This window comes from Trichosurus vulpecula, chromosome 2 (assembly GCF_011100635.1).
Source record: "Trichosurus vulpecula isolate mTriVul1 chromosome 2, mTriVul1.pri, whole genome shotgun sequence".
NCBI lineage: Eukaryota > Metazoa > Chordata > Mammalia > Diprotodontia > Phalangeridae > Trichosurus > Trichosurus vulpecula.
Window position 1 is genome coordinate 39685320 of NC_050574.1, and position 13561 is coordinate 39698880.

At 59.7% G+C, this 13561-nt stretch overlaps 2 protein-coding genes across 2 annotated transcripts; both read left to right on the plus strand.

Annotated features, from left to right (window-relative positions):
• The first annotated feature begins 868 nt into the window (after positions 1-868).
• On the plus strand, positions 869-7816 carry LOC118838660 (Myb related transcription factor, partner of profilin). The gene is made up of 3 exons (XM_036746011.1): positions 869-929; positions 4534-5058; positions 6377-7816. Exons 2-3 carry the CDS (start codon positions 4581-4583, stop codon positions 6991-6993), a joined length of 1095 nt encoding a protein of 364 aa, XP_036601906.1. The 5' UTR covers positions 869-929; positions 4534-4580; the 3' UTR covers positions 6994-7816.
• A 2017-nt stretch (positions 7817-9833) lies between these two features.
• On the plus strand, positions 9834-13260 carry IRF2BP1 (interferon regulatory factor 2 binding protein 1). The gene has a single exon (XM_036747937.1). The coding sequence runs from the start codon at positions 10016-10018 to the stop codon at positions 11768-11770; it is 1755 nt and encodes a 584-aa protein (XP_036603832.1). The 5' UTR covers positions 9834-10015; the 3' UTR covers positions 11771-13260.
• The last annotated feature ends 301 nt before the right edge of the window (positions 13261-13561 follow it).

The window sequence follows — 13561 nt, forward strand, 5'->3', positions numbered from 1 at the left end:
GAAAGGGAAGAAGAGAGAGTAAGGAGAGGGGGGAAGCAAAAGGAAGAAGAGGCAGAGAAAAGGAGCAGAAGACAGGATGAAGGAGGAGTAGATAGGGGAAGAATCCAGGTGAAGGAGTGAGGAGAGATGCGGGAGCAGGAGATGCGCTCTCCGACATCGCGCTTTCATTGGCCAATGGTTCCCATGGAAACTGCCTGGGCTCCCTCCCCTAGGGAAAAGAAGAGATGCAAAGAGGCGCAAGCGCAGTGTGGAGCACTAGCTCCCGCAATGTCCCGCTGTCCTCCCTCCCTCTCCTCGGGAACTCAAGGCTAGAGCGCCCCCCTTCCATCTCATCATTCTCCTGCCCTGTTTCTTCTACCACCACCGACCCCCACCAGCTTCATTAGGTTGCTCCCCGAGGGCTTTGCGCCTGCGCAGGGAGTGCGGGGGTGGATGCGTGTCCTTAGCGCTAGGGCAGCGTAAGAAGCCAGGGGGAGTCCCGCGCCTGCGCAAAAAGTGGAAGATGGAGCCCCAAGGGAGGTAGGGAAGGGAACGGAGGAAGGCCCTCTTGCGCCTGCGCTATGGGTCGGGTCTGTAGTGGCCCAAGACCCACCGGAGGCGGAGGTTCAAGGGAAGAGAGCAGACAAGGGTGAACTTTTGCGCCTGCGCCTTGGGTCTGGCGGAGAGAGAAGGAGAAGGCACTGGTGGAGCGCAACATTGTGCGCCTGCGCGTTGGACCCAGGGAGGGCGGCCGACCCACCGAGGGTGGCGTGTGCTGGACCGCGAGGGGGCGACGGGGCGCGAGGCCGGTGGGGCGGGGCGGGGCCGGGCGGGGCGGGTAGGGGGAGGGGCCGGCGGGGCAACTGCGGCGGCGGCGGCGGCTGAGCGGGCGGCCTGGAAGGGAGCTGCTGCTGCAGGAGCGCCTGGAGCCCCGGCCAGGGCGGGGGCGGGTGAGTCACCCCCAGCACCCCAAACTCTGGGGGTGCACCCCACCAAGGATCCCGTGCCCCGCACCCCTGGTACCCCAAACTGGGTGTGCACCCCACCACAGACCCCGTTCCCCGCACCACTAGTGCCCCAAACTGGGTGTGCACCCCACCACAGACCCCGTTCCCCGCACCCCAGGTGCCCCAAACTGGGGGCACACCTCACCACGGACCCGTGCCCTGCACTCCTGGTGCCCCAAAACGGGGATGCTCCCCCACCCATGAGCCCATGCCCTGAATCCCTAGTGCCCCAAATTCTGGGGTGCATTCCACCCAGATGCCTCAAACCCTGTACCCCTACTGCTTAGGCCTGGGGGATCCTGCTGCATCCCCCACCCATAGCCTTCATGACCCCCAAACCCTTGTACCCTCTGGTGCTCCAAACTGTAGGGGTAAATCCCTGTGCATGACTCCCAGGACTGCCTGCATCCTGCATCCCCCTAGTGCCCAGGATCAGGAAAGAGGACCCTGCTGCACCCTACCCAAAATCCCCATACCCCACATACCATGGTGCCCAGGTCTAGAGGGGACCGCACTGTACCCCTGCCCATGGACCCTGCACCCCCTAATACCCAGGATCAGGGAAGAGGACCCTGCTGCACTCTACCCAAGATCCCCACACCCTACATACCATAGTGCCCAGGACTAGAGGGGACCCCATTGTACCCCTGCCCATGGACCCTGCAACCCCTAGTGCCCATAACTGGGGTACTCTACTGTAACCTAACCATGGTCCGGAGGACTCCATGCACCCTCTACCCCAGTGCCTAAGACCCCAAGAGTAGACCCTCAGCCATGGCTCCCATGACCCCATGCCCCTTGTACCTCTCAAATTCTCTGTACCCCTTAGTACTCAGGACTTGGGGAACCCTGCTATACCTCCATAGCCACTAGGACCCTCATGCCTAGCACCCCCTCATGCCCAGAACTGGAGGGGCCCCCTGTACCCCTTTGGCTCCCAAGACCCTATGTACCCCTCTAGTGACCAGACCCCAGGGGGTACACCCTCACCCATGGCTCCCAGGATTCCATACCCTTGCATTTCCCCAGTGCCCACAAACTGAGTTCACCCCTACTCATAGCCCCTAGAACCCCTGTGCCCCCTTAGTGCCCAGAAGGGGGACCCTGCTGCACTCCCACCCATGGCCTCCAGGTTCCCCTTATTCCCATACTCCCTCATGTCCTGGGGGGAATGGGGGACTCCCAGGGTACATTTCCCCCTGTGGTACCCAAGACCTCCATGCCCCACTGTACCTCCCTAGTGCCCAGGATCACCCTGCTATGTGGTCCATTGGACCTCCATGCCCCACTGCATCCCCCCCAGTGCCCTGGATCACCCTGTTATACCCCTACTTGGGGTCCATAGGACCTCCATGCCCCACTGTACCCCCCCCAGTGCCCTGGACCACTCTGCTATACCCCTACTCATGGTCCATAGAACTTCCATGTCCAATTGTACCCCCTTAGTGCTCAGGACTCCAGTGGTACAACCCTAGCCTGTGGTCCCCAGGACTCTCTACCTTATGTACCCCTTTAGTCCTGAAACTCCACTCTAACCCCCAAGCTCCATCCCCCTTTACTCCCCAGCACTCTTCCCACCTCAGTACCCCACTAGACCTTCCATTAGTACTCAACTACCCTAATCCCCAGGATCCAGCTGGGGTGCTCAGCTTTGGTCCCCACATGCCCTTAGTACCCATCCTTACATCCCAGGCACACTTGCTGGGGTGTCTGCTCTACCCCTCACTGTTCCCTATGGTCCCCAAGATACCCCTTAGTCCCCAGGACCCCCTTCTCAGATAATCCACTGCGCACCCCCTCTTAGTTCCCATCTCCCTCCCCTTCCCAGGATTCCCCTTCTGAGACCCTCTCCTATCCCTCCCCTAGTCCCCAGACCCCCCTTCCTGGGTCTCCAGGCCTCCTGCTCCATTTGCCCCTTTCCCAATGTAGCTGACTTCCCCCACCAGGTTCTTCTTACACACATCCCCTCCTTGGTTTCCCTCTAGAGTGCCCCCCAACACTCTCAGTCTTCCTGGCTCCTCAGCTTCCCCTCCCAGTTCCCATTGCCTCAGTGGCTTGTCTCTCCATCATGCCCAGACCGCACTGTGTTCCCTCAGCACCCCCAGTCTTCCTCATGACAGCCCCCCATGTTCTCCAGTCACCTCTTGTCCTTTCCAGCCCGTCTCATGTTACTCAGCCTACCCCCATTGTTCCCTAGTGTTCTCCAGTCTCCCCCCCCCAACCGTTCTCTGGTCCCCTGAGGTTCTCAGGGTTCTCCGGTCTCCCCCCAGTTTCCTTTGGCCTCCTCCTAGTGCCCTTCTGGCTCCCTGCTCCTTTAATCTTACTCATGCAATACAATTCAACAATGATCACCCCAGTATTTGAGGCACTGGACCGGCCCTTCTCGGGGCTCCCCTCCCAGGCATCCCGGCATCCTTAAGTTTTCCTGTGTCTCCCACCTCCCTCCAAGTCTCCTCCAGTCTCTGCCAGAGGTTCCCTTCTGGTCCCATTTACACCCTTCTCCCCAAGTTGCCCCATTTTCCTTTGCACCTCTCCTCTGTCTCCCAGGGTCCCCTCTGTGCCCTGCTCACCCATGGGGGGAAGGGCCTAGGCATCAGATTCTGGCTTCGTCTGCCTCTAGTGCCCACTCCTTCACTGCCCGACCCTGAGCCAGGGCTTCCTGTCCTCTGGTCCTGTGCAGTGAGGTGCTCTCCTCCCCTGCTGCCTCTACTCATGGCTGGAAGGCTGGGGGGACAGAAGGGGATTGAGGAGGCAGCTGGACACAGAGGAGAGGTCAGATGAGGAAGGAAGGCAGCCAGATATAGAGGTAGGGGTGGCATGGGGTGGGGAGTAGCCAGACAGGTCAGAACTCGGTCAGTGCAGGTCGGGGGTGGGGCACGCTAACATGTCACCTTCCAGTGGGAGAAGGGGGTTTTCCTACCTCTCCCTCCCATCCTCTTCAGGCTTCCCCAAGTCACCTGAGGAAGAAATGGCCCAATATCAAATGAGGAGATACCGGCACATGGACAGGGGAGGGGAATTGTGGGATCTGATCTCCGATCTGCTTGCACAGCTGGACAAGGAAGGATGGGTGGACGTGGTGGGGGCAGGGGTGGGAATGGCCAGGTATCTAGGAGGAGGTGACGATCCAGTGGGGGCAGGAGGAGACAGCCAGCCGGGGCTGGAGAGAGCTATGCAGGGGAAGATAGGTCATGGAGTGAGGGGAGGGCATGCCAAACGGGCTGGTGGAACACACGATGGAGAGGAGATGATTAGATGCGAAGGGAAGCCCCAGGGAGGAGGGGAGAGTTGATGACCATGGTCTTCAGAGGAGGGGGAGATGAGGTGGATACAGCTGAGAGAAGGTGATGCCAGGCTGATGGGAAAGGGGCCGATTGTGAGCCGAAGGGGAGGGCGCTCACTGGACGTGGGGAGAGGCTGTCAGACAAGGGAGTGGATCCTTCTGTGGTGGGGTGGGGGGTGAAGGGAAGGCTCCTGTTGGTCACAGGGGATGGAGGTAGGCTCTCCCTCTCCAGTCACTCCCTCCCTGTGTCTGCTTCCCTCACAGCCCCCAATGCAGGAAAAGGCCCTGGACCGGGTGTGGACACCAGCAACATGGCGGGCGAGGTGGAGGAGATCACCCGTCTTCGAAAGCCGCGCTTCTCCTATGAGGAGAACCAGATCCTAATCCGGGAGGTGCGCGCCAACTACTCCCAGCTGTACGGCACTCAGAGCCGCAGGGTCACGGTGGCCGAGCGGAGGCGGGTGTGGGAGGGCATCGCCGCCAAGATCAACGGCATTACCAGCTGGAAGCGCACGGGCCAGGAGGTGCAGAAGCGATGGAATGACTTCAAGCGGAGGACCAAGGAGAAGCTAGCCAGGGTCCCCCACTCCACGCAGGGCAGCGGGGTTGGGCCTGGAGCCTCAGAGGATGCCTTCTCTGCTGAGGAGGAGACCATCTTTGCCATCCTGGGGCCCGGTGTGGTAGGGGGGCCTGAGCTCCACACCGGCCCCTCAGCCTCCTTCCACGCGCCTCCCCCAACGGGCCCCTTCCCTCATCGCTACCTGCTGGGGGGAGAGCAGCGGCCAGCCGGTGAGTGGGGGTGGGCAGAGAAGGGGAAGGACGCTGCTTCCAGCCGTGCTGGCTGGCATTATATCAAGGTTCAGAATGAGGGGAGCGCTCATCTGCTAGACTGATACAAGTGTAAAATACTGCTGCCCTGTGAACTAGGAGGTATCATCATCATTTTACAGGGTCACACAGCTTGCAAGGCATGGAGACTGGATTGGAACTCGGGTTTTCCAACAGCGTAGGATGTCAGAGCTTAGGATGCACTGTTCAGATCTCAGTCAGCTCCTTTTTCCTGTGTGATTCTTTGTGTCACTGAGATGAAGGGCAGCTAGGTGGCACAGAGGACAGAGCACTGGGCCTGGAGTTAGGAGGACCTGAATTCAAATCCAGCCTCATACTCTTACTAGCTGTGTGACCCTGGGCCAGTCACTGATTCCTGTTGGCTTCAGTTTCCTCATCTGTAAAATCAGATGGCAAACTGCTCCAGTACCTTTGCCAAGAAAACCCCAAAAGGGTCACAAAGAGTCAGACACGACTGAACATCCCCAGCACCACTTAGAGGAGTCCCTTCTCCAATTTTTTAAAATTCTAAAATCAGGGTCTAAGGTATCTCCCCACTCTGAAGAGCTTTAGATCAGAGGTTGTCAGGGCAGGGAAGCGTCTTAAAGGTTCCCCAGCCTCACACAGGAGAGAAGGAATGCATTGATTCCTGGGATCTTAGGACCATGGCCCATCGGAACAAGAAGGGTCTTTGGAGGATCATTCACACCAGCCTCTTCTGTTGCACAGTTGAGCCAACTAAGACCCAGAGAGGGGAGGAAGTTTGCCCAGAGTAACAGTGACTCAGGGCCCCAAGCAGGCCCCTGGGGTTCTTCCCAGTCTTAATACTCGAATTCTTCCCATCATGGATACTTCTAAGACAGGCCTAGTGTTTGGGGTCTAAGGGCTCCGAGCCAAGACAGGATTGCCAGGTTTGCCAGATTAGGTGTCCTTTACCCTGCTCATAGAGCCAAGCCTTCCATGGGGTACACATAGCCAGTCTGCTCCATCACCCTAAGCTTGGGTGCCATACCTCCAGTGGCTGGAGGGGAGTGGGTACTTTGGCTCCCTGCTGACATTGAAGGATGGGAGCCAGGTGCTGGGGCCCTCTCCGTATCTCCTCTCCCTAAAGCCAGAGGGGGCCTCACTCTTAATGCAGCCACCTCGTCTCCAGAAGAGGCTTGTGCCAGGTCATGCCCCGATTCCTCAGCTCAACTGACAATCAGAGAAGATGGGGGGGTGCCCCAGTAAACTAGTGATTCCTCAGACTGTCCTGGTTCACACAACTCTCTTTCTGCAGAAACCTCTGTCCAGAGCAAGGCCTGCAGCAGCCCCGAGCCATCAGCCCGCCCTCCCTGCTACTCCTTGGATGGCATCCTCCTTCGGCCTAAAGAGCGGGACTCCCCGCCACCTCCTCCAGCCCCAGACCAGGCAGCCCTGCAGATTGTCCAGCTCCCTCGGCTAGCCCCATCACCACCTCCGCGTCCCCCGTGTCCAGGCCCCTCTCCTTCCAGCCTCCCACCACCACCTCCCCTGCCACCCACCCTAGACCCCTCGCTGGACTTCCTCCGTGCCCAGCGGGAGACGGCAGAGGCAATCCGTGAATTGGAAGGCACTTTGCGCCAGGGACTGGCTAAGCTGAGCGATGTCCTCAGCGCCCTCCTGCCTCTCTTGGCCGGCCCAGAGCCACCTGTGCCCCTGCCTGCTGCCGGGCTGGCCCCGGCCCACCCCAAGGTGGAGACCTCACCTGAGCCTGCGGCATTAACCGTTGAGGAGGGAGAGGAAGCAGCCATAGTGGGGACACCCCCAGGGGAGGAGAGGGGTACCCGGCCTCCTCTACCCAGAGATTCACCTCCAGTGAAGAGGAGGAAAGGTTTCCCAACACGAAAACGGAGAGGAAGGTGGAAGAACATGTGATAACTCTGGTGGGGATGTCTGGCCGCCTGCTCTGGTCTCCCGCCATCCTCTGCCCTGTTTGGCCCACTTCAGGGGGAAGAGGGAGACTCAACACTGCTTGTAACCGATTCCAGTGGGCTCTGGTCCCTTCAGCTGCTCCCTCCCTCCTGTTGCTTTCCATCCCCACCACCCCCTCTGGGGCTGTGCCACCCACAATCCCTGTCTAGTGCCTGATTTTCTTTAGCGTTAGTCTCAAGTTTCATAGAATTTGGAGACAGAGGGGACTTTGGAGTCCCCATAGCCCAGCTCCCTCATTTTAGAGAGGAAGAATGGAGCCCAGAGAGATGGAGAGACTTGCCCAAGGTCCCCCATAGCATCAAAGCAGCAGGGCCAGATTCAGACCTAAACCCTCAGACTCCGGATGCAGGGTTCTTTCCCACAATTCCACGCTGCCTCCCCCCAGTGAGACACATGCCCAACCTCCCTGAACATCACAGCCTTAGGAATATCCCCATCCTGGACGCGCAAAGCAGTCACTTTAACCTTATTTATTATTGTTCTGTGGGAGGTGGGGTTAGAGGGTCTGTGACCCCCTTATCCACCAGGTGGAACACCCACTCAATCCTCCCAGCTCATGGGGGCCTCCTGTCCCTTGGCCCAGAAGCTAGGCTCAAGGTTCCACCACTGTGCCTAGACAGCATCTGAACCCCAGGTTCAGAAGCAACAGGCAAGAAATGGGGACATCAGGAGCTCCCTGCCCCTCCCAGCACACCAGAGAGGCTAAGTCCCCCGGGCCTCAGGCCTTCCCGCTACCGCTCTGTGCCCACCTTCCTCCCCCCACGAGAACAAGATATCAATAAACTATTTTTTAATACAAAGCCTGTAACTGTGGTCTCAGAGGACCTGTAGTGATGATACCAGACTTCCAGTGGCTCGCTGTTTGCAAAGGGCCTTTCAGACGTCTTTTGAGCTGTTCAGCATTGAACTAGGGGAGCTAAACGTAGCCCTCATCAGACACATTTATAGACCACCAAACAGAAGTCTAGAGGGGGTTGGTTATTGGCTAGAAGTGGCAGGGGCAGGCAGCATTTGAATGCAGGTCTTCTGACTCCCAGGCATTAATTACATTCTAGAGTTCCTAGGACATCCTAATTCCCACACCGTTATTTACAGATCTAGGCTCTTGGGATCACTGTCTAGTCCGACTGCCTTATCTTACAAATGGGGAAATGGGCTCAGAGAGGAAGGGGTCAGTATTCCTTCCTGCCCTTGGAAGAAGGAAAGGGGAGTCAGATATCGAGTCCTACACGCCGTCTGGTTCACTTGCATCTTACTGACCAGGAAACTCGGGCCAGCTTAGGGAGACCGTGCCAAGCGCTTTGCAGGCTCTAGCTCGTTTGATCCAAGGGTACACGGGGTAAAGAGCCAGGATTCAAAGCTAGGTCCTAAATTCAACACTCTCCCAACGGGATAGACGCTCGTGGGAAGCAGACTCCCAGCTCTCCGACCTCCCTCCTCTCCCAGGGACAGACTGGAGGAGAGAAGGGCCCTCGCTTCCCCTGCCTGGAGCCCGAGGGTTTAATCAGTACTCAAGGGGGCAAAGCAGAACTGGAGAGAACAGAATTGTGGGTAGGAGGGCGATTGGGGGGGACAGGAAATTCATCACCTTCTCCCTAAACCACGGAGTATTCTGGGAGTTGTAGTGAGCCTGGCGTGGAGGTCTTCTAACTGAGAAAGTTAACCCGTTAGGGCCTGGGGGGAATTGGAAAGAGTTCCTCACCCCAGGATCTCATCATCTTGAAGCGGAGAGGGAGAGAGGGACCATGCACGGGCCTGGTCCTTCCCCAGCCCACGGACCCAAAGGATGATAGAAAGTCAAGACTGGAAAGGACATTTAAACATCTGGTTTCAAACCCTGCCTCTGCTTGACCTTAGGCAGGCATGCACCCTGCTTGGGCCTCCGTTTCTCCATCTGTAAAATGAGGGAGTTAAGTGATCCCCGCTTTTAAGGTCAGCCTGTCGCCTACTCCATCCCATCACAGTACAGAGAGGGGCACGGAGGCTGAACGGGGAGGTCACTTGCCGTCGGAATGCAGCCCAGCCTTAATCCATAGTGTCCAGCCTCCCCGTCTGGCCTCCTTTCCCAGATGCCATGCCTTTCTGAGTGCCTCCAAGGTCAGGAGGAAGACTTTGGGGTGATTCATGTCCCTTCTTCAGTCTGGGCTCCCCTTCTGGAAAACGAAGAGAGCTGGCTTCCACGAGGGCCAAGGGGCTTTTAGCTTTAAATCCTAGCACCACCGACGACCACGGCCCCCGCCTGCCCTCCCCTGGTTTGTTCTAATGGTTTGCGACCATTCTACCATTCAGTGCCCCATCTGGGGCCACGCGCCGGCAGATCGGGCTGCCCTCCTGCCTCCCCCAGGCCCAGCAAGTAATCCAGCGGCCAGGGTGGCCAGTAAAGAGCAAGGACTGCCCCGCTCTGCCCTGTCCTGCCCCGCTCTGCTCTGCCCCGCTCTGCGCTGCTCTGTCCCGCTCTGCGCTGCTCTGTCCCGCTCTGCGATGCCCCGCTCTGCGCCCCTCTCCCTCCGCCCGTCCCCGGCTGGCCTCCGAAGAGACTACATCCCCCAGAAGGCTTTGCCCGAGTGCGTTATGTAAGTTTCCCTGCGAGGCGGCTGCTGGGCCAGAGGAAGGCGGGCGGCCGCGGTAGCGGAGAGAGCGGACTGCGACGGCCACGGCTGGCCGCAGCGGCGGGCAGGGGCGGCGCCGCGGCGAGGCCCGGGCCGGGCACGGGAAGCTGCGCGCGCGGGGCCCAAGCCAACGCGGCCCGGAGCCGCCGAGCCCGCCCGCGGAGGGGAGCAGAACGCGGCGGGGCGGGGCGGGCCCTGCGGCCGGACGTCGAGCCCGGGAGCGCCCCCTCCTCGGAGCTGCGCAGCTCTGCGCGAGGGAGGGAAGGCGGGACCGCGGGGCGGCCGGCCGCGGGAGGGACGGAGCCCAACCTCCGGTGTCCAGGCCCGGCCGGCCTTCGGCCTGAACCGCGGACGCCATGGCGTCCGTGCAAGCGTCGCGGCGCCAGTGGTGCTACCTGTGCGACCTGCCCAAGATGCCGTGGGCCATGGTGTGGGACTTCAGCGAGGCCGTGTGCCGGGGGTGCGTGAACTTCGAGGGCGCCGACCGCATCGAGCTGCTCATCGAGGCGGCCAGACAGCTCAAGCGCAGCCACTCTCTGCCCGAGGGCCGTTCCCCTGGGCCCCCAGCGCTCAAGCCCCCCTCCAGCACCGGCAAGGAGGCCGTGGGGACCCAGCCCCCGGATCGCTACGACCGGGCGTCGTCGTCCTCGTCGTCCTCGTCTTCGTCTTCCATCGCCACGGCTGCAGCCTCCTCCGGGCAGACCTCCCGAATGCCCCTGGCCCCTGCCACCCTGGACTTCGGGATAGGGGCCCGGCTGGCCAATGGGGAAGCAGATGGGGCCCGGAGGGCTCTGCTGGGGGCCATGCCTGGCTTGGTCTCGCCTGGGCTGCTAGCAGCTGCCGTCTCCGGGCTGGGTGGCCGGGGGATGGCACTGGGGGCCCGCCCAAGCTTTGGGGCCGATTTTGAGAAGGAGAAGGCCGTGGCTGGGGTTGGTGCGGGGGGCGTTGTGGGCAGCCAGCCTCCGAGGGCAGCAGACTGCCTGGCAGAGCTGAATGAGGCCATGCGTGGCCGAGCCGAGGAATGGCATGGGCGGCCCAAGGCTGTTCGGGACCAGCTGCTGGCGCTTTCAGCCTGTGCCCCCTTCAATGTCCGATTCAAGAAGGACCATGGGCTGGTGGGGCGAGTGTTTGCCTTTGATGCTACTGCCCGCCCCCCAGGCTATGAGTTTGAGCTAAAGCTCTTTACTGAATACCCTTGTGGCTCTGGGAATGTCTATGCCGGCGTCCTGGCAGTGGCCCGCCAGATGTTCCACGATGCCCTCCGGGAGCCAGGCAAAGCTCTGGCCTCATCGGGCTTCAAGTACCTAGAGTATGAGAAACGGCACGGCTCTGGAGAGTGGCGACAGTTGGCCGAGCTCCTCACCGACGGGGTGCGCACCTTCCGGGAGCCCGCTCCTGCTGAGGCCCTGCCTCTGCAGTCCCCCGATGGTGCCTCTGCTCGCCCGGCAAGGACCCCCGGCCCGGTCCCCAGGAGGCGCAAAGCCTCACCTGAGCCGGAGGGGGAGGCAGCTGGGAAGCTGACCAGTGAAGAGCATCAGCAGCAGCAGCAGCAGCAACAGCAGCAGCAGCAGCAGCAGCGCCATTGGGGAGCAGCCCCGTATGCGGGTGAGCCCACGGTAGCAGCAGCTGGGGCTCCTTCTCCCATTGCAGCCCTGAAGACAGTGGCTGAAGGGCTGGGTCAGTCACCCAAGGAGGGAGGTGGTGGAGGTCCTGGGAGGGCTGGAGGAGCCAGCCCAGCAGGCTCATCCCCAGCTGCTCCTCAGAGGCTAGTAGCCCGTAATGGAGAGGCAGAGGGGGAATCTGGGAGTGGTGGAGTGGCCGGGGCAGGTGGTGGGACCAGTGGGGCTGGGGCTCCCCTGTGTTGCACTCTGTGCCGGGAAAGGCTGGAGGACACCCACTTTGTCCAGTGCCCTTCAGTGCCCGGCCACAAATTTTGCTTCCCCTGTTCGAGGGAGTTTATCAAGACCATGGGCCCTGCTGGTGAGGTCTACTGCCCCAGTGGGGACAAGTGCCCACTAGTGGGGTCCAGTGTGCCCTGGGCCTTCATGCAGGGTGAGATTGCCACCATCCTGGCAGGTGACATCAAAGTGAAGAAGGAGCGGGATCCTTAAACTTGGCCCTCCCTCCTTCCCACATCCCTTCCTAGGCCCCAGGTTTCTGGGATCCTGGACCCTGCAGCTAAATTATTCCTTCTGAGCAGCCCTTGCCCCCACACCCTTCCCTTACCCACGGACTGAGCTTTCCTAGAGCTAATTCTGGGGGGAAACAGCCTTGAGGACACCCCCAGAGCTCTTAGCTGAGCCCTGCCAAACTCCTGGTTCCCAGGCCCCAGGCTGTGCTTTCCCAGAACAGCCACCCCAGATTTGGGGGGGAAGATGGGGCCAGAGCATCCCCAAAATCCAGAGCAGGAGACCCAGGTGTCTGGGTACTTGCCTTTGGACAAAACTCTCTGGAACTTCTTCCCCCCAATTTCCAGTGGGAGATGGAGCCAAGGACATTCCAGAGCCCTTTGACGCCTAGGTTCCATCTCCTTCACACTGAGCTTCTTTGCAGTGGGTGTCTACTGTTTGAGAAGGGCTCATATTCTAGGACTGTCCCAAAGCTCAGAGCTGAGGGACCTGGCCCCTGGATTTCACAGGGCCCCAAAGCTCAGAGCTGAGCCCAGAGATGTCTGGGACCCTGACTTTAGACAAAACAATGCCAACCACAAAAAGACTCTGGAACCATTGCCTCCAATTCCAAGCGGAGAGCTGGATTTAAAGACGCCCCCAAACCCCAGAGCTGGGACTGTGGACGCACTGTGGGTCCTTGCCATTCATTAGCGCTTCCCGGGAATGGTCACCTCTGGTTCCAGGGGAGACCAGTTCAAGCACACCTCCAAAGCCCAGCATCCAGGATACTGGATGCTCGGGTTCTGACTCCATACAGAGCTTCCCCAGAACAATTGACCTCTGAGTCCGATGGGTCCAGGGGTGAATCCCAAAGCTGGGCACCGTGCTTTTGGATAAAGCTTTCTGAAACAGCCAACACTCTCTCCCCTGGGGTTGGGAGTGTGTGTGTGTAATGTGATGGTTTTCAGGTCAGCATTGAAGCCCTCAGTTCCTGGGTCCTGCCCTTCCTCAGGAGCTTCCTTGGGGGGGAGGGGAAAGGGGGGAAATGGGAGACATTCAAGGAAGACCTCCCCATAGGCACCCTGGGCTCCCACCCTTCAAGTCTTTCCCCAAATCCAAGGGGATATGGGGTCGATGCTAGCAGAGCACTGGTCTTATCTGGTGGGGGCCTCCACCCAATCTAGCACTCTAGGAACAGTCAGCTCACAATCTGGGGGGAAAGATGTGGATGGAGCCATAGATTTCCCTTGCCGGGGCCCTCAATGCTTTGGTGGGGAGGGGTACTTTTCAAGCCTGTGACTCCCCCACCCCCACAGGGGGTCATAGTTAGTCCCCTTCCCCCACTTCTAGTGCTTGGCTTTGCTGCTGCTTGTAACAGGGGGAGGGGGGAAGGGCCCCAATCTGCCCTTTCAGAAAGAACACCTGGATTAAGAAACTCCTTTTGGGGGGCAGGGGATCCTCCTTCAATAAAGCAAAGTTTGGGGTTTTTTCCCAGTGGTCCTGAGTCCTCTTTGCGTCTCCCCATTACTGTCTTTTTCAGTCCTATTCCAGACATCTCACTAAGGGGCTAAGCCATCTTATCCCTTAGTCTCCGGAAGACCTGATGTAGAGTTAGGGTCAGACCCTGCCTCTGATCCTGGCTCACTGGGTCCTCCTCCTCTGGAGATTGGGCTTCTCATCTGTAGGATCCCAAGGTCCCTCCTTGGGAGGGAGAGCCACACGCACCCTGAGTGCTCTGAAAAACAAGCCGACTGCCTTAACAATCTCATCTGTGACACAAGGGCCTGGCTC